General features: G+C 45.7%; 1 protein-coding gene across 1 annotated transcript in view; it reads right to left on the reverse strand.

Moving 5' to 3' along the window:
* Window positions 1–298: 298 nt before the first annotated feature.
* Window positions 299–26,155, reverse strand: part of adgra3 (adhesion G protein-coupled receptor A3) — a 43,061-nt gene continuing 17,204 nt past the window's right edge. Inside the window, exons 3-19 of the mRNA XM_012864941.3 lie at window positions 22,764–22,835; window positions 17,516–17,587; window positions 17,353–17,424; window positions 17,113–17,273; window positions 11,622–11,835; window positions 11,372–11,536; window positions 10,399–10,600; window positions 10,167–10,316; window positions 8,847–9,005; window positions 7,725–7,892; window positions 7,415–7,631; window positions 7,123–7,331; window positions 6,857–6,981; window positions 6,619–6,742; window positions 4,643–4,788; window positions 4,378–4,473; window positions 299–1,950 (exon numbers count right to left, since the gene is read on the reverse strand). Of these exons, the coding sequence (XP_012720395.2) occupies window positions 537–1,950; window positions 4,378–4,473; window positions 4,643–4,788; window positions 6,619–6,742; window positions 6,857–6,981; window positions 7,123–7,331; window positions 7,415–7,631; window positions 7,725–7,892; window positions 8,847–9,005; window positions 10,167–10,316; window positions 10,399–10,600; window positions 11,372–11,536; window positions 11,622–11,835; window positions 17,113–17,273; window positions 17,353–17,424; window positions 17,516–17,587; window positions 22,764–22,835 (3,766 nt within the window). The 3' untranslated portion in view covers window positions 299–536. The remainder of the gene's footprint in view (window positions 1,951–4,377; window positions 4,474–4,642; window positions 4,789–6,618; window positions 6,743–6,856; window positions 6,982–7,122; window positions 7,332–7,414; window positions 7,632–7,724; window positions 7,893–8,846; window positions 9,006–10,166; window positions 10,317–10,398; window positions 10,601–11,371; window positions 11,537–11,621; window positions 11,836–17,112; window positions 17,274–17,352; window positions 17,425–17,515; window positions 17,588–22,763; window positions 22,836–26,155) is intronic.

Genomic DNA, 26,155 nt, shown 5'->3' on the forward strand with positions numbered 1-26,155 from the left:
GACCCCTCATTATCCTCGCAGCCTTCACTTGGACCCCCACGAGAGTCGGCTGTCAATCACAGCGCGCTGGTCGGATCTGTCAGCAGGCAGGAAGGAAGCCCCTACGGATGGCCGGCGTCGCTGCAGGCTGCAATTAAAGCGCCGCGTCGCTGCGGAGACGGGAACCTGAGGCCGCCTGAAGGTCGGCGAGGAACCCAATTACCAGCTTGTCTTTTCCCTCCTCAGAGGCACAGAGGAACCAGTGTTTGTGGTGTTGCAAAATAAAATAAAAAGCAAAAAAAAAAAAAAAAAACTTTCATTACGGTAAATTAAACTTTGTTTTATTACTAATGGTGGGACCAAGAAGCACGAAGGTAAAGAAATGCAGTCTCACTCGCAGGACTTTAAAAGGTATATAAAATAGAACATTTACAAAAGCGTATCTACAAGCAGAGTTCCTGCTAACTTCCGATATTTTCTCTGAAGAACAAAAAACAAAAACAAATGATATTTCACAGTGTAAAAGGGGCATGAGTGTTCTACCCCCTGCGGTCCTGCTACACGGTAGTCTCATGCTTCCACAGGCCCGTTTTGACGCAGACACCGTCGCCGTTCATCAGAGGCGCCGCGTGGCCATTTTTTTTCAGCGTGCCGCCGTTCTGGGTGACCAGGTTGAGTCCGTACGACTTGTTGCTGTGGCTTTCTGGTTCCGAGCTGGCTGGCGGTCGAGCGTCGTCGTCGTCGGCCGCCGGCGAAGACCCGGCGGCGGCCGCCTGCTCCGCCTCTCCGCTCGCGGCAGTCCTGGTTCCTTTGTCGGAGAGGCGGGGGCGGCGCGGCAGGCTGGCGCTGTCGCTGCTGTCCTGCTGCAGCTGGCTCTGGTGGCGCTCCCTGTAGGCCATGTAGGCGGCGCGCCGGCTGTTGCGCGCCGCCATGTCGTAGTAGTGGTGCCGCCTGCTGGGGGCGCTCTGCACGCTGCCCTCCACGCTGGTGGGCACGTCGTAGGCGTACTCCCGCAGCACCGTCAGCCGACTCGCCCTCTGCGTTCGCGCTCTGTTCTTCGGGTGCCTGCTCGCGCTCGCCGCCGGGTTGCTGATGCTGCTCGCCGGGCGGAACTGCACCTCCACCACCGGCGCTATGTGCATTTTGATTTCGTTGTCCAGCGAGTGCTCCGTCAGGCTGGTGTCCGGGGCGGCCGCGCCGTTGGCCGTCGCCGTCGCCGGGGCGGAGGCGGAGGCGGCCTTGCACTGAGCGGCCTCCGCGTGCAGGTTGGTCAGCTTGCTGCCGTGGCCGGAGTGCCGCACGCTCGGGCCGCTCCTGTTGGTGTGGGAGGAGTCCGCGCTGCTGTGGCCGCATTTGGTCAAATCCACGTCCGCCTTACCGTCCGCCGTTACCGTGGGCAACGCGGCGAGGCCCGCCTGGGGCAGCAGGACCTCCTCCTGCGCAGAGTACGCTCGCCTTCCCGAGCAGAAGACCTGCAGCCAGAAGCGCCTCATGTCCTGTCTGTTGACGCAGTGGTGCGCCGCCATGAACGCCCCCAGCGCCAGCGCCGTCAGGCCGAAGAGGCAGGTGAAGGCCATGTCGAAAGGGTGGTCCTGCGACACCGCCATGGCGCCGAACGCCCACAGGCCCGAATACAGCCCCAGAGCCCCCGCCGCCCCGATCAGCTGCGCGGCGAAGGTGTGCTCGTTCTCCAGGGCCGAGAGCGCCACGGCGTTGAAGCCGGACGCCTCGCCGGGCTGGAGCGGCGCGGCAAGGGGCTGCGAGTGGCCGCCGGGACCCTCTGGTGCCGCCTCGCTGCTCACCGAGGCCAGACGCTGCTGCTCCTCGCTCGTCTCCTTCAGCTCGTAGCGGCGCTCGGGGTGTCGACGCAGCTGCAGCAGGATGCTGAGGAAGTACATGCAGTCCACGAAGAGGATGAAGCCCGCCGGTCCGTAGAAGGCCCCGATGCTCGGCTCCCATGCCATCCAGCAACTAGGCGACGGAGAGACAGGCAAGACCAGTCAATCACAACGCCTCCTCAGGCATCAGCTAACGACAGTGAGCACTCTACTGATTTCTACTGTTCTCCAGTTTTGCATTGCTTGTTGTCATTTTTAGCTTTTAACTTATTGCTCTCTCTCTTTTTTCTTTATAGTAGGTACCAGTGTTGTAGTACTCGAGTCCAAGACTCGAACTCGAGTCCGAGTCATTAGCTAAATTTAGAGACTCGTGACTTGACTTGGACTTGAGCACTGATGACTCGAACTTGGACTCGGACTCCTACATTCAGATCATTCTGACTCGGAAATTGAGAAAAAGACTCGACTTTTTTTTATATCATTAGGCTATAATTTTAATATGTCATTAGAATATTATTTGGTGTATGATTTTAATATCTAAATGTCGTACCGCGCACGTGACGTCACCATCTCATGAGCAACGCCCCTTGCCGCTAAGGTTGGGCAAACAGTGTGAGAGCGCACGTAGCAACCAGCCGTTACACATGCAACAGATGCAACAATATGTCCGACTTTTCAGCTGTTAAACTTTCACAAGAGGATGTCCAGGCGCCCATTTTACTGGTAGAACTGTGGAACAACATACCAACGTTCAGCTCAAACGATAGCTTGAGTGTCGAGGGCTCGGAAAGACTGGGAAACTGGCCAAGTTGATAGGAAGGTAAGTCTATGTTTTTCTCCTGCTCGGCGTTCATGCCGTCATCGGCCGTTTTTTTCTTTGTTTGTAGTCACCGTCCAGGAATCGGTATAAATTGTCCGGCCCACCGAACAATTTAGTCCGGTGGCCAAATGCATTATCATTATGAAACGGCTGTATGTCCTCGCTGCATCGACCGATCCACACCAGATTTGTTGTGAGTCATGGGGGAGGGCTGCCGAACGCGTTTGTGGGAATCGCCTGGTGGACGGGCGAGGAAAATGCGTAACAGCATCTGCGGTGGCGGGCGGACCCCGCCCGCCGGCCGGCACCGCGGCGGTGGCCGGAGTGCGCTTGGCTGCGAGGATCCGATCGACGCCGCTTGCGGCTTTAACATCCTTCATATGCGGCCTATCAGCATACCTCGAGTCGCTGTTGCACGTTCCATAACAACAATGTTTAAAAACCATGGTTAGGAGACGTCTTAGACTTGGAAAAAGCGGTAGTTTTACCGAGTAAAACCAAGGGTAACTACAGCGAAAGAGTTATTAGTGCAATGGAATGTTACTGCTTCATGTCATACATCACACGTCAATAGTGACTCGACTCGGACTCGACTCAGATTTTTTTTTAATGACTTGGACTTGACTCGGACTTTAACACTGGTGAATCGAACCTGGACTCGGACTCGAGGCATAGTGACTTGACTACAACACTGGTATGTACACCTGGTCTGGCGTTCTGTTAACTGTGACATCATCCAGAGAAGACTCACCCGCTACTACCATCTAATGTAGAACAGATTACTGGATCAATGTGTGCTTCTGTGCTTTTTTGTCTCTCTTGTTGTGTCTCTGCTCTGTCTTCTGTAACCCCAGTCGGTCGAGGCAGATGACCGTTCATACTGAGCCCGGTTCTGCCGGAGGTTTTTCCTTCCTGTTAAAGAGGAGTTTTTCTTCCCACTGTCGCTTCATGCTTGCTCAGTATGAGGGATTGCTGCAAAGCCATCGACAATGCAGACGACTCTCCCTGTGGCTCTACGCTTCCCCAGGAGTGAATGCTGCTTGTCGGGACTTTGAAGCAATCAACTGGTTTCCTTATATAGGACATTTTTGACTAATCTGTAATATTCTTGAATTTGACTTTGGAAAGTGCTTTGAGATGACATGTTTCATGAATTGGCGCTATATAAATAAAATTGAATTGAATTGAATTTCAGCTCTGAGAACAAAGATCAGCTTAAATAATTAGTTTTATTCTGGTCTGCTATAAGATTAAAACAAAGTGATGAATTTGTTCACAGATAAAGCCATTTCTTTAAAAGAACAACCGCATCCGCCTCGTATAAAGAGAAGTTTAGCACCTCGTTCTTTGCGGTTACCGTCTTGTTACTTTTAAAGACGAGGGCTGAGAGTCTTTGGCGCATGCAGGAAACAAATTAAACTCCAAAGACTCCTTGGACAGCTTTCTGAATTATCCAGCTCCAGCGCCTGATCCCAACAGCTGCTGCTACAGGGACACGCAGACCCATAACAGGACTCCTGAACCAGGACTGTGGGGAATAACGTTCTTCTCCCTCCGTAATAATATGAATTATTCTCAAAAACAAAGCAGTCTTGGTTCTCCTGTTCAGAAAAACTAAAAGGAGTCCTCCGGAGGACTTGCGGCTCCTCGCTAAACGTTGATGATGATCTAAAAGCTGCGTTTCCCTTTAGACCAAGCTGGGCCGTTTCTAATTGCTGTGTGCGTGGAGGTCCTACTCACTATGGCGCGTATCTTTGGCTGCCGTAGTTTTTCACGTTGGCTGCCGCCGTTATTCCACAGACGATGATGGGGATCCCGCCACCGATCAGGTAGAACCTTTCAAAAAACAGCAAAGAAGGGACAGTTCAGCGGTTTTCTTTTTTTTACAAAGGGAAATATAAGCATTCAACATTCTCCGTAAGCTCCAGACGTATCCAGCCGGGGGAGGAGGAGCCCCCGCTTTCATGGGCAACTCCTGCGGCGCATAGAAGTCAGAGATCCAAACCTGAGCATGGGCCTCGGGGGCGGCGGCGGCTCGTCCAGCTCCTCGTAGCGCTTGGCTTTGCGCGTGATTTGCTTGTAAATGTTGCGCGCGGTCACGCCCACCCACAGCGCGGTGGCCAGGGTGGAGTAGTGCAGCAGGATGCCCACCTGGGAGAGACGGCCAAGCAGCTCAGTGCATCGCAGACATAACTTTTGTAGCAAATGCACTCTTTTTATATTGTATTTTATTGTCTGTTGTATTTTATCTTTAATGGCTCTAAATTTGCCCTGTGTACTCTGTATAAGCTACTGAAACCACAAGTTCCCTGAAGGAGCAATCCAAAGGGATAAATAAAGTTGAGCCTAAGTCTAAATAACAGTACATTCCTGTTCTCCACCATAATTTACACCCAGATAAAGACGAGTAAAATGTTGGTGTCACAACAAAAGGTTAGAGTAGGCTAACCTTTGAGTTTATTTTATTTATTTGAACAGAAATATGCTTTTGCTGTCCCGCAGTGGGGAAACCCAGACGTACCAGCAGTAAAGTGAAAGCCAGATACATGCATGCTTATTCCCACGCGGGTAAAACAAATATGAGAATAATGGGCCTTCCAGACAGGACACGGTGTGTGCACTGCTGCGCCGTGCAAAGCGCCGTGCTCCCTGGACCTGAGGGTTTTGTGCGCCCACAGCCTTTTTCTCCTAACTAGCAGGACTTAGCAAGAACGTTTGTGAACAAACAACAAAAGCAGATTATTGACCAGAGATGGTAAAACTGTGCAGAAAACAGCAGGGATGTAAACACTTATTGAGGTTGCTGGTTTTAAAGCTTAACAGCAGCTGGGAGGAAGGGCCTGAGTTGATGCTCCTTCATGGCACCACGGTGCAGCAGTCTGTCGATGCAACAGCTTCACGCACGGGTTGGGAGACATGACCGGTGAGGTTATTTTTGCTGGACGACCCTTGTTTATTCAGGGAACAATCAATATATGTGATTAAATAAATGGTATAGGAGGGTAAAACAACGTCGATGTTGGAGAACGTCAGCAGAGGGCGCCATCTCTGCTCTGTCTATGTTGAAAAGCACCACATGCCCATTGTTGGGTACGGTGGAGGATTGGTGATGCTGTGGGCCTGTTTCTATATCCAAGACAGGGGTGTCAAGTAACGAAGTACAAATACTTCGTTACTGTACTTAAGTACACTTTTTAGGTATCTATACTTTACTCCATTACTTATTTTTCTTCCTACTTCTGACTTCTACTCATTACATTTTCACACAAGTATCTGTACTTTCTATTCCTTACATTTTTAAAACAAAGGTTACTCGTTACTCTTGGCTTCAGTTTAAAATTTATAAATATTTATTTCACGCAATGTGCGCCATCCAATGCAGATCATTGGCGTCCACACCTAGTGAGAACTAGTGTAATTGGATGAGTCATATACCGCGTGTGTGTACTTTTGACACCACTGATCCAAGACCCTTAAAAACCTGTAGCCGTGCATGGCATCCCTGCCAGAAAACTTTAAAAAAGGGTCTTCCAGCAGGGAAATGACCCAGAACGTGACCAAATCTATACAAAAATGGTTCAGACACCTATAGCAGCGGAGTGACTAGGAAAAAAAAGCTGCTTGGAATACATAAACGCTCTAAAAAAAAAAAAATTAAAAAAAGAGAGTTGGAGTCCAGTACATGCAGAGTTTAGCAGTTGTAAAAATCCTGGGATGTATTTGACTAACATAAGAAAAACATACCAACTACCTTCATGTGAGAAGGGATTTAATCAAACAGTAGGTTCTGTATCAATGCTGACAGACATGCCAATGAACAACTAACATAGTAATAACACACTTTGAAAAGAGATGCAGGCTCGCCTCAAGCCAATGAAAACACACATTTTTGCAGAGTTTCCCCAAGTTCTAACAGCTCCGTAATCGCTTCATTTCGGACTGTCGACCACGAAGCTCCGAGTTGGAAGTTCGAATACTCACCGCCTGGCAGACGCTGGCGTACCGGGTCTGATTGATGCCGCCGACGAAGACCCCGCACGTCAGTGACATGTGCAAGCAGAGGTTGACCAGCATGTGCCAAAACTTGCGGCTCACGCGGACAGACCTGCCGTCACGGGGAGAGAGAGAGAGAAACAACACGCAGAGCAGGTTAATATGGGTTAGAGAAAGTGAAAAGTAAAAAAACAAATCAACAATTAGGCCTGGTTCTGGTGTTCACCTGTGATGATAGATGTAACTGATCGTGATGGCGAGCAAGCAGAGGAGGAGGATGACACTTGTGGCATAGATGACCGGATGCAGAGGCTGGATGCTTGGAGAGAACTGGTCGACGCTGGTCAGGTCCTGGAACACAGAAACACGGACCGCTTTCACTTTTCCTTTCTATTCTGTCCGTTAGCGGCTGTTCCACTGGAGGGGGGAAGGGGGGTGGGGGGGTGGTCTGCGTTTACATCCAAACTTTAACATGAGGGGAGCTCCACCTACCATGAGCAGACCGTAGCTGCCCAGGGAGCTGCAGGACATGGTGGTGAAGTTGTCGTGGTTCTCCAGGACGCGGCAGCCCTCGCTCCTCCAGCCTCCCTGACCGCCCGCCAGGCTGAAATTCCAGCGGGCGGCGACGGCGTCGGAGCCGCGGGCGAACCGCCGCAGCGTGACGTTGACGGGGGTCCGCAGGGCGCGCGGGGAGAGACCGTCTGATGTGCAGACAAAAGGTTTACGTGTCCAAACCGGCCCGTTTCAGACCAGCAACATCATCGCATGTGTGTGCGGGACTTGCCTATCTTTGCCATGACGACGGGCGTGGCAACGCTCCTCCGCCTCCCTCCGTCGGCCAGGAGGGACGTGTTGCCGGTAGAGGGGAAAAACTTGCCGTTGCGGAAGCCCAGCAGGTAGAGCTTGTAGACGTTTTCGTCCGGCTGCCCCGGAGCGGCGCCGCCGGCGGCCGGGCTGAACAGGGACTGCGGGAGCTGCAGCGACGCCTCCACCGTGGTGCCCTGCTCAGACACACATGTTTCACAGTCCACGCTCCTCGTTTCCGGCCATCCAGGCACGTCTGGGCAGGTGCAGAGACGGCGGACATTTCTGACCTTGTAGAAGACGGTGGAGAAGGAGCCGTCGGTGTTGCATTTGAAGGAGAGCTGGCGCTCCGGGCTGAGGAGCCGCTCGGGGCTGGCCTTCTGGAAAAGCATGCAGGTCGTGCCGTTCCAGTCCTTGACCCTGAGCACGTGGGCCTCCAGCGCGATGTTGGGGGACGTCTGAGAGGACGACGAGGGGGAAAGGTAAATATCTGTGCCCGTTAGGGCTGGACGATAATTCAATAACTATATATCGATCGATAGACGTGTGGCACGATAGGAAAAAAAACAGGGTCGGTAAAACTTCCATAGACAGTTTTCCTTCCTTTCTTTCAGCCTATCATATTAGTTGATGCTACAGTCACTACTTCCTCTCGGACCAATCGTAATCGCGGACCCAGGCACGCCGTCACAAAGCTCCGCCCTCTCAAACCACAACACAGAGCACGTGAATATGTCGCAGCAAGGAGCGGCGGAGGAAACGGTCCCAAAACGGGGTTTTACTAGTTCACCAGTCTGACAGAAATAAACCAGTGATTTGTAAAACTTGCAAGGAACAAAAAAAAAAAAAAAAAAAAAACAAAGTCTGATAACGTAACCAACTTGTTTCATCACATAAGACTAACACCCACAGCAGAGCGAGCCGTTTTTGCCCCGCGCCGCACCGCGTCATCTTCGGAGAAATCTTACATGAGCTTCTTCCAAAACAAAGCAGGTATAGCAGCTAAACTGGGCTCCCTTCTTTGTGATAAAATGGTGTTGGTATATTTATTTTGGTCATTATACTGGTCACTTTAGTTTATTCTTTGTTAGTATTTAATAACATAACTCAGGTCTCTTTTTCTTTAAAAAAAATTCTATTATGGTTAAACAAGTTGGTTAAATAAAGATTTCATTGGAATTCTGTGTTTGTGTTCTTTATTAAAATTAAATCATTTAGCAATATCATTATATGTCCAGGCAGAGCTGCACATAAAATATGGTTTTAAATATTTTCAATAATTATCGATATCGTTCAATATGCATTTTTTTTTGTTATCGACAATCTTTTTTTTTTTTATATCGTCCAGCCCTAGTGTCCGTCGGCAAATTTTTTTATAAAAATAAAACGCTAAATGCGTCAGTGAGGCCCACCAGGGAGAAGGGCTGGGCGGTGGCCAGGCGATGGGCGGTGATTTTCTGCAGGCAGGCGATGATGCGGGTGCACGCCATGGCTTCCCGCTGGGCCATCCACAGCACCCTCTCGTCGGCCAGCATCAGGTTACTGGCCATGCTGACTATCACCTCGCCCAGCTGTGGAGGAGATGGGGGTCAAAATAAAGGAGGAATTAGTCAACCCAACAAACACCATTTAACTTTAACACGTTTTTTTGTCAAAATGTTGTCAAAACTAACTTTCCAACACAATTCTGAAAATTGTATTGATTTTTTTATGTATATATATTTTTTTTAAATCAGCCCTGTTTACTCTGATAGTGATAATTAAATCCAGTGCAGTCGACTACATTCAGACATAGAGTCCACCTGTGTGCCGTCTAGTCCCAGCGTAAATGCTCGTCTGCGAAACCCTGAGGGGACCACTTAGAGAACTTCGGCCATCATGAAGGAACACACTGACCAGGACATGGCCGTCCACTTTGACTGACAGGCCAGACAAATAAAGCCTATGACAACTCTGGAGGAGCTGCAGAGATCCACAGCTCAGGTGGGGGAATCTACAGAAGCTTATACGCTATACAAATACGCCCTATTACTAGCAAACATGAAACAAGATGCTCTGATCGGATGAGACCAAATTTAAGACTTTTTTTATACGAATGCAAAAAACTGGACGTAGAAGTAACTACAACGTAATAAACTAACACTGCAGGTCACGGCGAACACGCCGATCCCCACGCTGAAACATGGAGGAGGCAGCATCCTCTTTAGGGGAGCGCTTTTCTTCAGCAGGGACAGGGAAGCTGGTAAGAAGACGAGGAGGGATCAACCCAGGGCAATCCTGGAGGAAAACCTGTTAAGATGCTACGAAAAAAACAAAATAAACAACAACAACAACCTGTGACTGGGGTGGAGGTCCACCTTCCAGCGAGACAGACCCTAAACCTTTAGTCCCACAAAGTCCGGCTGAGAAACTGTGGCAAGTCTTGATCTAACTGTGGCTACGCTACGTTTTTCCTTCCGCTTTACCAGAATCTGCTTGCTTTTTCCTGCTCTATCAGGTCAAATCTCAGCTGGTCTGTTGTTTGTAGCCTCAAACGTCTAAAGGTTCCAGAGACCAAAACCTTGGTGAGAGAGTGCATCTCAAAAATTACACAATTACAGTCCGACCCGTCTCAAATGTCAGTGTATCGGTGTCTTTTTTTTTTTTTATGAAGATGCTTGTCAGTGTTTCCGACCTCCAGCTGTCTGGAAGCAAACAGCTGCTCGGAGCAAATCTCGTCCTCAGCGACTTACATCTTTGAACCTCTCCACAAACTTGCTGAACTTCTCGATCATTTCGGCCATGAAGATGATGTCCATCTTGTCGGACAAGTTGGCCGCGTCGATCGTGTAGACAAACAGGCTTCGAGCTTTGGTTACGACGTTGGTCTCGTTAAGAGACATCTGCCGGAAAGACGCAGAGAGAAATGATCTAATTTATACACAAAAAGAGAGAAAAAAAAAAAAAACCCTCTAAGATACAAACCTGGTTGATGTAGTAGAGAAACCTTGTGACCTCTTTCTGGAACAGACACTGGGAGTAGTCCTCCTCCCCCCACAGGCCCTCGGGAGTGCAGTGGCGCCACGCCTGCTGCTCTTCGCCCGGGATGCCCGAGTAGGCCCGTGCGCTGGACGGTGGCGAGTTGCAGGGCAGGTAGGCTTTGATACCTGCCAGAGTGCGGGGCCACCTGGAAGAATCCAAAACCTAGTTCATTTAATTCATTAACCTAATTGATGTCTTCGTCGCCTGCATTCGAGTGTTACTTCGTGTGTATTACTACACAGCCGAGTCATTCTTACATGCAGCCACCAGGTGGTGCTGCTGACAAACCAACAGAGATGCACTGGTCCAACTAAATGTTTTTGCACTGATAATAATAAAAAAAAAAAAACATATTTAAATGCATTCCGAACTCGACTTGACTATTAAACCCAAGCCCCAATTTGACAATTATTTTCTTTACTGTAAGCATGAGTTCACGTAAACTCAACACGAGCAAAAACGTCACAATAACTCAATCCTTTGAATGAATTGTCTGTTCCTTATTAAAGCGGGACGACTTTACCACATGCAGCTTTAAAAAAAATAAAATTTAAAACAACTTTTTGCCCCGTTAAGAGTTAACTGAGCTTCTTTTATGCACAACTCAAAGCAAAGAGCCTTAACTTGTGTGCAGGCCCATTAAAAGATACAATGAAACAGTCACAAAAATGTTTAAATTAAAGTCTACCCAAAAATTCAAATCTGAATCGTTCCTTCCTGAAAAGTGGGCCGTTCAAATAAATCAGTAAAAGCCACACAGTTGTATTAAATGAATTACGACTGTAAATGTGCAGGATCTGCTACTAGAAAGTAAGCCAAACGACTTCAATTGCTTTTCAAAGCCCGTTTGGATTAACTATTTGTAGTTCAACAGTTTTGCTCCGAAAACACCGGCTGTGTGTTTTCCTACATGTACCTGAACTCCCCCTTGTTGTTGGAAACCCGCTCAGGAGCGCAGTACTTGGCAGAACTCTGCAGCACCACAATGTGCACGGTCCTGGTGGTGTTCCCCCGGCTCGTCCGCACCCGACACTCCCAGTTCCCCATGAAATCAGGCTGGATGTTCGAGATGGTTAAGGCACTGGTGGGGAAAAATGGGAGACAGAAATGAGATCTTTATATTGCGTTCATGACGTTCAGTTTAACTGTTGAGTAATGAGTGTTACCTGGCAATGAGGGAGCAGTTCTGTTCAATACGCTTCTCTATGAAAATGCCCTGAGTGGCGTCTGGCTTGACCATGCGGCCGTTCTTGTACCAGAGAACCTGCATGTCCTCGGCCACGAGGGAAGCCTGACACTGGAACGGCAGGCTGTCCCCCTGGAAGACCACCTGACGTTGGGACGGCGTTAGGTGGAACGAGGGCAGCTCCAGTGGAGCATCTGGGGGGAAAAAAACGATGGAATAAATGGAGTCTCATTAGAATAAGGTTGTTACTCTTTTTTCGTTTTTTTAAATTTAGTTTATTTAACCTGTATTTTACCAGGAAGGCCATTGAGATAAAATCTCTTTTTTGAGAGAGACCTGGCCAAGAGGCACCAGAAACGTTTCATTGAAAAACCATCTACACACGGATAAAGCTATTTACAGTTCAGTTTAAGAATAACACCTCAGTCAAGCCCCTATTTAAAATAGTTTTAACACTGTTCCATGCCCATGGGGCAGCAATGGAGAAATTAATTTATTTTTAAGCCAAATCTGTGAAGAACCTTGGGACAATGAGGGAAAAGTCGATAAGAGCATGAGTTGTAACCACTGTTGGCAGGAGACGACTTAGGTAGGAGGGCAGTTTGCCCAAGATGGCCTCGTAAATGAATGTTAGCAAGTGCTTCTGTCTCCTCGGGTGTAGCGAACGCCATGAGAGCAAAGAGTACAGCTCACAATGATGGCTCCGGTGTGATGAGTCGGTGATGAAGTGTAGTGCACTCTGATACAGTGTGGCCAAGCAGTGGAGGGCTGAAGAGGCTGCGTTCAAATACAGAGTATCTAGATCAGGGGTGTTAAACATACGGCCCGAACAATTGAGTCCGGCCCGGTGGCTAAATGCATTATAATTATTCAAAACAAAAAAAATATTTTTTTTTCAGTGTCCTGTCTGGCAATGTGGCAATAAGAATTGTTGACTTAATGCGAAAAAAAGCTCATCAGATTTGACTTTCACAAGTGGAGCAGTACTGCTTTTGCCATAGAGCTCTGCTTGACATATAAATGTGAATAGTTTTATTATGATTCATGCGGGGAATATCTCAAACGATATGGACACTACATTGGGAAAGTAGGAGAGGAAAGGAAGAACAAGAAGAAAAAAAGAAAAGGTGAAAGAAAGAGGAGATAAAATGAAGAGAATGATAAAACAATTATTGAAAAAAACATGTACTTCGTGTAATAAAAAATCTGCAGTTCCTATATTGTCCACGAGGGGCACTGTGTTTTAATCAACAGATGGTAGCACTGAGTTTCAGATGTGGAAAATTGATTTGAAATCATTTCTTAATTTTTATCTGTTTGATGTATTTTGTCATGCAGGACAGTGTTTTTAAGTTCCAAAAAAATGTGAATAAATGTTTTTCAACATTGTACAACCACTGTGATCAGTTATTATGCATAATGCACAAGTAAATGTTTAACTGAGTAAAAGTATTGTTGAAATTGCACATACTTTCTTAAAAACGCTGAGGTTATTCATAATATATTGCGTAAAAAAGTGAAATTCATTTAATATAAAAATTAACAACAAGTCCACTTTTATTATTTATATTTAATCTTGCAATGAGTTTACTCGTGTGGCCCTCTTGAGATCAGATTAAGCTGAATGCGGCCCCTAAACTAAAATGAGTTTGACACCCCTGATCTAGATAGTCCAGCAGGTGGAGGAAGGTGGACCGCACAAGGCTGTTCCTCACTTTGGGGATAAAACATAATTTATTTCTGTAGCAAAAGCCTATCAAAGCTTTCAGCTTCTTCTGCAGTTGTTCAATGTATGTCGACAGTTTTTCATCAATCCACACACCCGGATATTTAGAACATCAGACTTTTTCAGTGTTTGCACCATCATACAGACCAGTATGAGAGCTAGTTCTACTGAACGTCATACACTTAGTTTTGTGAGCATTTAGGACCAGCTTCAGTTGCAGAAGTGAAGTTGGAGTTGTTGGAGGGCGCTAGGATATCCGGTCAAGACAATCCAACATGTTGGATTGGGGCAAAAAAAGATTGGGGCAAAAAAAGATTGGGGCAAAAAAAAAAAAACAGCTAACTTTTAAGAGACTCGCCTCAGCTTGATCAATAAGCGTGATTTGATTGGCTAAAAGCCTCTCCGCCCGATCTAGTGCTGATTGCTTTAGCTTGAGTCACAAGAAGGTCAACATGCAGGCAAAAATTTGCAGCTGAATTTAAGGGGAAAAAAAGAATCACAGGATAATTTTGTGTTATAAATCCACTGTCTAAAAAAAAAAGTCTAATTCCAATGACACCATATTTCTTGCATGCTTTCTAGACATTTGCCACATCAACGTAGTGTTTCCTGCATCCCACTTTTTTTTTTAAAAGAATACGAAATTTCACTATAAATTTACAACAGACTCAAACTCGGTGTTCTTTTCCCAAACTCATCTAGGACTGGAAAATCCTGAAAGAAAATACTTTTTCAGAATTGCTAGAAATCCTGGTTTTTAAAAGGACTTTAACTTCTACATTTCAGGCAAAAGAAATTAAAAAAAAACTAAAGAAGAAGTGAAAAGGAAGCTGAACTCGTGTATACTTCGGGGCTACTTGCAATTCATGTCAGGAAACGAGTTCCTTGTAAATCTGTGTCATGTGTTTTATAATCCCAGGAGGAGGCGAGAGCCAAACTGATAAGACATGAGAAGGTCCAAACAAAGGCAGCACTGGCCTGGGCAGGCTTCGTCTTATCTGCCGTGTCATTGCACAAGCCCCCCGCTCCGCACAAGCCCCCCGCTCCCCAAACACAGACCCTTCTGCTACAAACACACACAGTGCACCATTTGGACAGCAAAATCTGCACCAATACTCCGACTTTGAAGTGAAAAAATGTACAAGATCATAACCGGGTTGTAAACAGAGCATTAACATGCATCAAGAAGAAACAGGAACAAAGGACATGGCAGATCATCTGGCAAATTATCGAAACCTGTTTTTAAACTCTAGCAGGCTCTTATTCTAGTGATTAAAAGCTAAAAGCCGTAGCCCAAAAAAAGTCTATATTTAGATTTCAAGTTGGTTTCTGTCAAGCATTTGGTGTCATGACCCCTGATGGCAAAAGCAAAAAGGCTCTCTGGACTTGAATGGAGCAGCCTTGCCAAGAACCCTTTGGTGCACAGATAGGATGCAGAAACACTATAATTTTAACATCCTTAAAATTTTTTGAAGATTTTAGGGCAAAAAAAAAGTCGAGTAGACCCAAACATTTCCTATGCGCTGAATTTCACAGGGTAAGTCAAGAAGACAGAGATTGTCGACACAAATTGAGGCCCCCAACATTTGCAGCTCAATAACCATAAGATAAAACCCACAAAGAAAAAGACAAAGAACTAAAAGCATCTTCTAAAGCTCAAGTCTCTCGTCTCAAGATAAGAAAATATGTAACCTAGAGAGAATTCTGGTGGATCCAAAGTTACTGGCACGACAAGCAGGTGTTCTCTAGGCGGGGCATTCAACGACTGGACATAGACCGACTTTACTGGCATTCAACTGCACATTCACTAAGTACATTTGAGTGAAATTTGATCTGGGAGCTTTTTCATTCAATGGAACAATAGATCTCCAGGTTCTGCAGGGCCTTCAACACTCTGGTCTGAGGCCACCCACCTGTGTAGTAATGAATGCATCTACAAACAACACCACCACAACAGTCAGTCCACAATGCCTGTCTGAAAAAGGCTTGTTCCAGGGAGCAAAGCATCCCTCTTTCTGACCGTCCTGATGCCCCCCTGATTTAAATCCCACTGAAAATGTTTGAGGATGGACGGTAAGAGAGGTTTACACACCAGATCCAGACAGTGGCTGCCCTTCCTGAAGGCCGTTTTCAACAACGTTGGCACCAGCCAACCTAAAACACATCAAGCATGGCTAAATATGGTCTTTTAAGATATGGTGTGGCACTAGTGGCATTCATTTGACAATTTAGCTGAATGGAAAGAGGTCAGAAAAAGAAGGGGCAACTAGAGATGCACCGATCCAGTTTTTTCCCCATCCAATCCAATACCGATACCTGGTCTGGACGTATCGGCCAATACCCAATACCGAGCCGATACTACTGTTGAGTGAATAAACCGTATCATTTGCCAAGAATGTGGTGTTGCATTTACTGTCTTTATCACGGGCCCCTCGCAATTTTTACATTGCTGATATGTTGCAGTTGGACTTGTTGGCGTATCAAGTTTGAAATGTTTCCAAGTAGCAGACTTGGCTCGGTCCGGCATTTGCTCCACGTTGCTCCGTGTTCGCTCACTTATAGCTGCTCTGCGTGATGACGTAGCCAACTTTGCAAACATAGAATTAACGTGACTAGATCACTGTAGCTATATTGCTGTGTATTATATTAATAAATTAATTATTATATTAATAAAGAAATGACTGGCGTCATCCATCTGATATCGGATCCAGCTAATAATTCAATATCGAAGCCGATATCCGATCCGGGTATCGGATCGGTGCGTCTCTAGGGGCAACATGCAGTGAATGACCCGGGTAGCCTCTCTACATGGTTGTGTAAGGATTTTATCAACACGGGGGGGAAAGTTCAGACCAAATCTCCCAAATCTTCTATACTGGCCACTCTTTGAAAAGCTTTTGTTAAAATCAATTAGTCAGAAAATGAGCACACTGCCCATTCACTGCTGAATAAAGTTAAAAATCTTTAAAAAATGTGTTTGTTTCTCTAGATTGAGACATTAAAACAAAGGTTTTGAACTGAACTGTGAGCCGATGAGGCTGGTTTATGTTTATGTTTAACTCAGCGTACTGCAACCCACTACATTTAGAAAACCGCTATTTCCAACGTTGAAGCTTCTAACTTTCTTCCATGCGTGACAACAGTTTCCCTCCAGGAGTTGTTAAAAATATGTTGATCGTGGTGATCTTTATGGACTGAATAATAAAGATGTCTATATTTACGAACCTCCGGCAGAAGGAGCGCTTGCTCGTCCGCCATGTTTTACGCACAGGGCTGTCCGCGTAGTTATAAATCTTCCTTAGGTGCGCGGCGCAGAAACTTTTGGCCGCGCGGCGGGGATGTGGTTGTCAAAATGACGTAATATGACCACAAGCATAAACCAGGCTTTACTTCTCTTTGTCCTAAACATTGCTCATGTCTACGATCCTTCCACAGTAAATATTAAGATGTTTTAAGTCATTTTAAAGCATACATACAAAAGTTAGCTGTGAACTTATGGCAGATATTTGTAGAGCGATGCAGTGCAATCTAGAAATAAAGACTGGAAGGCCAAGAAGCAAGAAAGCAATGGACTGAGGGACAGATGGACCCTGAAATGATTGTTTGGAATAAAAAATTGTGTTTTTACTCGTCACCCGAACCTGGAGATCACCTGAATCACCTACATAGTTTGAAATAACATGGAAAACAGAAACGGGACTATCGGCTGCTGTTTCTATTTAGCTCCAGAGTGTTTGCTCCTTACCGCACGTCAGCAGCTCTGGCCTCAGGGAGGTTATGAGCTGACCCTGGAGAGACTGCGGGTAGGAGCACTTGGTGTTCTTCACAGAAAGGTTGCGGTCCTTGATCCACCGCAGCAGCCACAGAAGGTTGCAGTCGCAGAGCAGGTAAGGCGTCTGGAACTCCCTGCAATCAAAGACAAACACGACGACTGTAGCGACATTTTCGCTGCGCTGATGCGCGATCATCTCCTCGTCACACTTACAATGCCTTCAGAGACACCAGCCTGTCAAACACTCCCTGAGCCAGTGAGGAGAACATGTTTCCTGAAAGGTTTCTGCAGATAAAACAAGAAAAGAGAACACACGGTTGATGTCGGCCCTTCACTAATTATCCTCATTATATGCAGGATAAGGCACGAGGCTTACAGTCGACTCAGGCTGTCCAGGCCCTTAAAGACGTCCGCGTTAAGACAGCTGATGCTGTTGTTGGACAGGTCCCTGTAAAACACAGAAAAAGTGAAGAGTAAGCAGCGATGACAAAAAAGGAAAGCTAGGGAAAGAAAAACAAGAGCGCGTCTTAAAAAGTAAGAAATCGGCGGGTTTGGCGGGCGGGTCGGGGCAGCGACCTCGAACCCTTCAGCAGACAGCTTTACAACTTCCAAGATGGTATTAGATAATGTCTGCGTGGGGCCTGCGGGGGATTTGAAACTTTAAAAACAGGCGGAGCGGCGCGGTGGGAGGCGATTAATCACCTACGATTAATGTCAAACTCATCAGAAGTGTGTGTTTTCTTCCACTCTGGATGTGACCCGACACGACGTCTGTGGAAAAACATCAGAGGGAAGCGCCCGACGCGCCTCGCACCTCCCCTTGAGGAACGGCAGACGTTCTTCTTCGAACATGCGAAGAAGATGGATGTTGCTGCTGTCAGTAACCTACAGTGTAAAAGAGGAAGCCTCAACGATCCACCCTGGGCTCTACCGCCACATAACCACACCGACGCTCCGTGAAGTCGTCGGAGAAAAAAAAAAAAAAAACACTCTCTAAAGTCCAAGAGAATCATTATTTAACTCTGTTCATAGAAGAAGAATCCTACTTTAAAAGTGTTTAGAATGAAAATAGAAATTTTGATTCTATCTCATCTACCAGCTCCCAAAAGATCTATAGGAAGCAGAACCAGGAACACATCTCAAGTACTGCAGAAAAGTTTCAGAGAGGCGTGAGAAAAATGACCATCAATACATTTTCAATACACTGTCTGAGCCTCAGTCTGTGTTTGTCGGAGGTTAGATCGGCCCGGAGATCCATTTCCGCGAGGCCGAAACTATCTTACAGTTGCCGTCACATAAATTATAGAGAGGGATACGGAAAATGGATGGATAAACCAAGTTAAACCAGGAAGTAAATTTTTTTTCTCAGCACTAAAAAGAACAAAATATATATCCCTCTACAAAAAAAAAATGACAAGAGGATGCAACAAAAGGCGTCAACCCAGCAGCTGAATTATATCCTGGAGTGCTTGAGAAACATGAAGCAATAGCTGGAAAATGAGTGGTCGTCACGTCGCCAGCTTCCAAGCATTTATTATCTCTCTCTTATTGCAGTTTGTCTTTAAAGTAGCAGGTGGGGAATCCACAGTGTGAGGTTATTAGTTCCACTTGAAGGAGAAGGAACAACAGCCTGTTGCAGGCTTGCCAATCTGCAGGAGTGTTGTGTGCTGGTGGTAAGGACGGAGCATGGAGATGGAGGAGGGAGGGAGGGGGGGGCTTCAAACAAGACGGAGAACACAGTTACTGTAATCAGGCCCTACGCGAGGAATCTGCAGCGTAACTTAATGGGCAAACCGGCCCCGTGTCCTCAGAATAACTTTGTAATGGTTGCTTTTAGACGTTGCAATGCAGCAAATTAACAGCGTGAAGGATGGTTTCAGCACGTCAGCTGCTGTGTACGACATGCTGAGCAGCGGCAAAAATAGCCTGATGTGATTAGGTCTGAGCAGAGGCTGTTCAGCTGTTGGGAGGAATGCACATTAAAGGGGAGGGGGTGGGGGGGGGGGCTGGTGTACGGCACCAGACGGATCTACGCTGTCGAGCAAAGTGAGGGTGTAAAAAAAAAAATGTATTCAGACATGTGGGTCAGCCGTGGATAACTTATGGTAAGAGACGCCTTGATTATGAAAAGAAAGTCCGCCCGCTTTAAACTCTAGGGTGTACTCAGGGTGCACTTAGTTTGGCATTTCATTTTTTTGGTTTAATCTTTTGTCTAAAAATATAGCGGTTTCAGGTTACATTTAAGTCATTTCTACACCTGGAAAAGACCGGATAGTCTACACCTCCTGATACTGGAATTCTTTAGAGAAAAAATATAAAATTAAAAAGGGCAAACTTTGAATTGCAACAATTATTTATTTGTAACCAGTTCTATTAACATACTTTATTTTTAATTTTTTTAGGAACACAAGCTGTAACACAAATTCATTTGTGGTCTTTGCAAACAGGATTTCTTAGATTGCTTGAACAGACCATTAAGGGAGATTCAAAAAACAAGGATTGCTGCCCATTAACTATGGATAAATCTCAACTTGTCTTCCCGAGAGGTGTTAAGGCAGGGCTCTTCATTTAATGCATGCCGTGTGCAGAAAAGTCCCAATTCAAGACGTCAGCGGCTTTTACTTGACGTCCAAAATTAATTAATTTTAATTAGGCAATGCTGAAGGGGAGGAAACAGATGGGGGACGGGGGCTTGAGTAGAGCCCAGACATCATGAGCAAGATCTTTAAGCTCTTCCAAGACTTTCTTGACTGTTCAAACGTTTTGGCCAATCATGACAACACAACTACTGCTACTTAAGAGGCTGGGGGACTTTTCATGGCTGTCGAATAACTCCTCTTCAATGTTTTGCAAAAAACTTGGAGAAGATGGTCCCAACTCTTGATTTCGACCTGGCAAATGAACTGAGACGGACAAGCTGGCACGGTCGAAAGCTGCGATTCATCGTTGAAATCAGACCGCGCTCTTAAGCCGACGCTTCGGTGCAAGGCGTTGCGTCTCCGGTGAAAAGCGCAGGAAGTAGGAAGACCTTTCGACCGCGGCCGATCCGCGCGTAGAGCAAGAACAGACACCGAGGGGCAGAACTGGAGCGGGACTGAACCAAGGAGCCGACTGCCTTCACGTCGCGCTCTTTATTGCTCCACAGCAGCAGCCAAGCTAAAGTTTGTGTTGGCAGACGGTGGGTACCATCTGATGAGTGCGAGTCAAGCTGTGTTTCACCTCGGTCTCATGCAACAGGCTCACAGAAGCGCGGCTCTACGTTCACTGCTGGAACAGCGGCCGGCCGTGTAAGGTTAGTTCCCCCCACATATGAATGCGATCCTAGCACGATTACGAGCAGATTGCCCCCTTCCCTTTATTAAAGAGCGCGTGAAAGCATACGCTGCCTCGCGCTGTCAGAGACGGCACCTGGTAGGGAGGCAAGGAGAACAGGAGGCTAGAAATAGACTCCTGCTCCACAATGCGCCTTTATTCTGACGAGTTCCCATCAAAACATAGTCGTAGAGACCAGGTCAAAACAAAACCCGCTTCACACGGTGTTCCTGGCCAATTCTTTTATCCAAGAACTTCAAACCATCCCCAATTTTCCAGTTATTTGTTCAGGTTTGGATATCAAATTCTGTAAATGGGGTTCGGATATTTCTACAGTGGTCCAGCTTTAAACATCTGGAAGTCAAAAAACAAACTTCAAGAAACATTGATGGTCCGATCAAGGAGCTCAACGATATCCCTTCCTGTTTCTTCACCTGAAAAATGTCCAAGGTATGTTCAGAAACAGAATTCAGCATAATACGATGTCTCCAATCCCCCCACACACTTTTTTCAAGTCACATTTTCAAATTTTCCAACAATTCAAAGGTTCATGCAAAATCAAAAAGCCTGAATTCCACTGTGTGTGTGTGTATATATATATATATATATATATATATATATATATATATATATATATATATATATATATATATATATATATATATATATATATATATATATATATATATATATATATATATATATACACACACACAAGACAGAAAATCTAAAAATGCAGTAACATCCTCCAAGTTACGGGACAGAAATATCCTCACAAATAAATCCCAACTAACGCAGAAGTGGGCCACATATCAGATAATAGCGAGATAAATCAAAGCTGTGTCCAGCCTATTATTTCAGAGGAAGAAAGTTGGATTTTCCATCATGTGACAGATTATGAGATCAGTTATTCATTTGGTGCAACTATAAAAGAGCCTTAAGAAGCCTTTCCACCATTAACAATCAATTATTTATACTAAAGACCAGAAAGTTGTGTCAGATCATGTGAAGATAAGGGAGAGAGCATTCTGTGTTATATAGCTCTGCAGAGGAACAAGATTTCACTATTATTTCAACAAGACGACAAAATGACTCACGTTTTAAGCAGCCTTCAGCCTTTTAGATTAGCAGTTAGCTTAATTAGCCCAGGTAGCATTACTAGCGGACCATCCGTGTATTTCCTGTAGCGTTAGTAACTGTGAGATTTCCTGATGACTTCCAGTATTTCCCAACATGCAACAGCTTCCAACGACAGAGCAGAAAACGGGAACCTTTGAGTGTTTTTCACACAGTAACGACCTTCTCAGAGAAGAGTGCTGTCGGTGCAATCTCGCTTAGATTAGACAAAATATTCAGACTTTTAGTTTTGGACGGGCTGACCTCTAGTGACGGCTGATCCAGTGTAAAAAAAATATAAATATTGATTCATTCTGGTAATCAGCTGTCGGTTGGTGTCAACGAAACTCGAGGATTGATGATAAAACAGTAAGAGGTCATTCAAAGGCACGAGTTCATCCATATTTTATCTAAATTTCAGAAACAACCCATTCACAGAAATTCTGATATGGACTTTCTTATGGAAATGGGGCAGGGAGGAAAAGTAATTTTTTCCCCTTTTTATCCAAACAATTGCACAGTTTTCAAAACTGCATAAAAATCCTCATTTAAAAAGGTAAAAATAATGAAAAAAGTCATTTCTAAAAAGGCACATTTCAAGTAGTGTACGGGGAAAAGGATGATAGAAAGAACCCCGGTTCAAGTGAACATATTTAGTTTCGCAGCAAACATCATATTTTAGGGGCTACCCAGCTAATTTTCTTCAAACCGCATAATGGAAACGTAATTTGAGTTGCAAGAAGCCGGATCGTCTGGAGCAGGCACCAGAGGGCACAAGAGGTGGCGTAATCGGTTCCAGGCAGCTTCTGGGTTAGAAAGCTGCCGAGCAACTATGATCCGAACTCGGAGCAAGCCTGAATCCATTGGTCTGCGAGGGGCGTACGGCTGTCACAGCAGCCCATCTTGTACAGATTATAGTCTACATACCAGCATCTTGCAGAGGAAATCATTTACATACCCACCGCTTGTCTTTCTGTGCCAAATTACGTGCTATAATCAACTTCTGGGAGCTGTGCTCTTTTTGTCTATAAGGTCTGGCTTGAGGAACAAGGGGAACTACGTCAGATATTTTCTTTAAGATAAGACACTCAAAAGTCTTCAAAGCCTGAAAGTCTGATCACAAAGGGGAGTACGCACAGCCACAAAACATCTGGCTACATAGTCAACAGAGGCACAACACACGCTCTGATACTCACAGCTTCTTCAGAGCTCTCAATCCCAGGAAAGCTCCCGGCTCAATACGACTGATCATGTTACTCCGCAGGTCCCTGTGGAGAGAAAGGAATACGGTTATTTGGCCCCATCGGGTCAGGAGGAGCTCAAACAGCGATAGCATACCACAAGAGATGAGCTAATTTATCATCCAAGTCATTATTTTGGGCAAGATCATAAATGAAATGCTTACAACTCTTCATACTATTACTAAATTCCTGAGAGGAGACCTAACCACGCAGACTAAATAAAAACAAAGAAAATAGGCTTTAATCCGATTCCGAACAAGTGGTTTCTTTATTACCGTTTGCTGACTAAGATGCAGATTTCTTAAATTTAATTCAACAGCTTTGTTGAGGCAACGTGAGCCCCAGAAGAACAGGTCGCATCAAACAGACAGAAAGCTGCAGCGACCAATACAGTCGCGTCTTTATTACTACTTCATTGTGAAACTCACGGCAAAGGGTAACTAAAATAATCAAGTCAGTTTTCTAAATATATACCTTTAAAGGGGACATATCATGCTTTTTAATGTTTCCTATTCACATTTAAATCATTCGGTTGTGGTCTACATAAAGTGGAACAACAATGCTTTGGTCCAAATTCTTCATTATTGTTGCTCCACAGCCCCCCTTTTCACCCCTGTTCTGAGGTGTGTCTGAGAGCAACTGGTTTGAGTGCTGTCTCTTTAAATCTAAAGGAGCCACCCCATTCCAGGTCACAGAGCCTTCCACTCCACACCCCTTTAAGCCATTTTTGTACTATGTTGGGACAGTGGTTCCCAACCCTGGTTCTTCTTATTTTTTGTCTGCACCATCAATACCAAGTCAAATTCCTTATAAGTGCAAACCTACTTGGCGATTAAACTTGATTCTGATGTACCCCTGTCTTGCATGTTTTAGGTGTCTCCCTGCTGCCACACACCCGACTTATATGAATGGATGATTAAGAGGCTCCTGCAGCACTTGATGGTGTGCAGAAGAGGTCATGCATTCACTTGAATCACGTGAGCTTGAACAGACACGTCTAAGACATGCAGGACAGGGGTCCTTGAGGACCACGGTTGGGAACCACTGTACCTGGGGGTCAGTGTCATGAATTGAGTGGGTTAATACACCCGACAACCGAGCATTTAGACTCATCCACTTGTAGCTTTCAAGGGCATCCTTGAGCTTGCACTACAAAAATCACAGCGGAAAATAAAAATGGCGGAAATTGGTTAGCCGGAAGTCCATGACCTTGTTTAGTGGCTTCGGGGGTAAATACTGTGACGTAATTGTTCAAAAAAAACATAATAGAAGACAGAAAAAAAAAACTGAGCGGCTTGAAAAATATGACCCTAACAGAATACAAAGACATCTACACAGCACTTGGACAGACTAAATTACCGTAACACTTTCTCCATGCCTAGAAACTCCAAGTACACAACAGAATGCATTTAAGGGCTAAAAAAGTGGATTTTTGCATGGGTTGTCCTCTTTACAAATAATTGTACAGCAGAATTTAGGAAAATACAAGTAATATGAGTTTTCCGGTCATTGCCTTTTTTTATTTGACTGGTTTGGGCCAAAGACCAAAATGGTTTTTACACAGCTGTAATATCTATTAAAGTCAGGACAATAATTCTATAGTATGGCTTCATCCAGCTGTAGAGCTTTACTTTGTCATTTTATCAACATACCCAACCATATTTTGACGATTTTACAGACATTAACTTTGATTTACAAAGCCAGGGCATTAAAATGTTAACAGACATGACTTCAGACCAATCTTGGAGAATCCCCAGTTAAAGGGTGCAGAAGCAGACACCTATAATTAAGGAGCGCAGCAAAGACTTTCTTGTGCTTTTTAATCTAGCAACAACCAGACCTCCCCTCCAGACTCGGTCACCTTTCATCGCTGCATCACCATCGCTGCGACGCTAACCTCAAAAGGACTTCTTTTGACTCTCGCGCACACACAGCCGCCACCTTTCCCCGCTTCTCCCGGGGTTCAAAGGATGGTGTCACTGGATTCCTGCGGCGCTCACCTGCGCCAGCGGCACCGCCTCGTCACTCAAAGCGAAGGGTTCAATGGGCTCTCCGCTCCGCCCGTTTGATGTTAACAAACGCTCCTCTACAGGTGGGTTCCAGACCCCAGATGAGTCGTAGACAAAACATTTCTTTTTTTTGCTCGAGCAAAACTTTTGATGTGAGCGAGCCGAGGTCTTTTTTTTTTTCTGCGACGAGGTGCTGAGAGAGAAATTAGGAGGCGGCACAAAGAGACTGCAAATATTTTCAGAAGCGCCTCATAGCCGAGAGAGAACCAGGTTTGTAGACTGGAGTGAAGTGCAGATGGAAATTGGATGATTAGCCTGTTGTGACACGGTGGGAACGTGGCTTATAGGAGCAGCACATATAGTCTGTTGTGGCAAAGTGCAAGAATACACCTGAAGCACAGCTTGCTGTATTTTAAACCAGACGTAAACCAAAAAAAACAAAAAGGGGGGAAGCTTTTCCAGACATTCTCGCTTTGAAATATCTGGCAGACTGTTTTAGGCGTGTTTTCCTGAACTAGTTCCAAACATAGCAGCTCAGGCACTGCAAAGGTTTCCACGTATGCACCCCGCCAATTAAAATAATGTTTTACTGACAAAAAGATTACCTTAAGCCCATTTCTCCTAATCTGTCTCTTGGCATGTTGGCGACCTACAGCGTACGCGTTGATACATGACATTCATTTGCTGCACATCAGGTTCCCTTCATTCCAATAAGCCAGATTAGAGGAAGAGGGCAACATGTCGTAGAGACGCCTCCACCTAAAAGCACAACTGGTAGTGTATCAATAAATCTACTTTCCAACCCCTGAGCTGCAGTCATGGGATGTTATATCGACCTAAAGAAAGGATGAAAATGAGATTGATCGAATCAGATCGGCTTCTCTCCCGGTGGAGCCGAAGACGATAGAGGGGGTATTTTTGTCCAGCTTTTGTCAAATGTGGCATTTCTTCGGTTGTAACGCATTTCTCCGTGAGCTCTCTTCATTGCTGGCGAGAACGTGAGTGCGAACGTGACTCTGCGACGCAGAGAGATCTGTCAGAAATAGCCGACAATGTGATCTGGTGTTATTTAGACAGGCGAAGAAATTTAATGTCATCAGATGTGAATTTCGGGCTGCATAGTGTCGCAGTGGGTAGCGGGTTCGAGTCTGCATGGAGTTTGCATGTTCTCCCTGTGCATGCGTGGGTTCTCTCCGGGTACTCCGGCTTCCTCCCACAGTCCAAAAACATGACTGTTAGGTTAATTGGCCTCTCTAAAGGTGTGAGTGTGTGCGTGAATGGTTGTCCGTCTCTGTGTTGCCCTGCGAACCTGTCCAGGGTGTACCCCGCCCATTGAAT

The sequence above is a fragment of the Fundulus heteroclitus genome, chromosome 14 (assembly GCF_011125445.2).
Source record: "Fundulus heteroclitus isolate FHET01 chromosome 14, MU-UCD_Fhet_4.1, whole genome shotgun sequence".
NCBI classification, from domain to species: Eukaryota; Metazoa; Chordata; class Actinopteri; order Cyprinodontiformes; family Fundulidae; genus Fundulus; species Fundulus heteroclitus.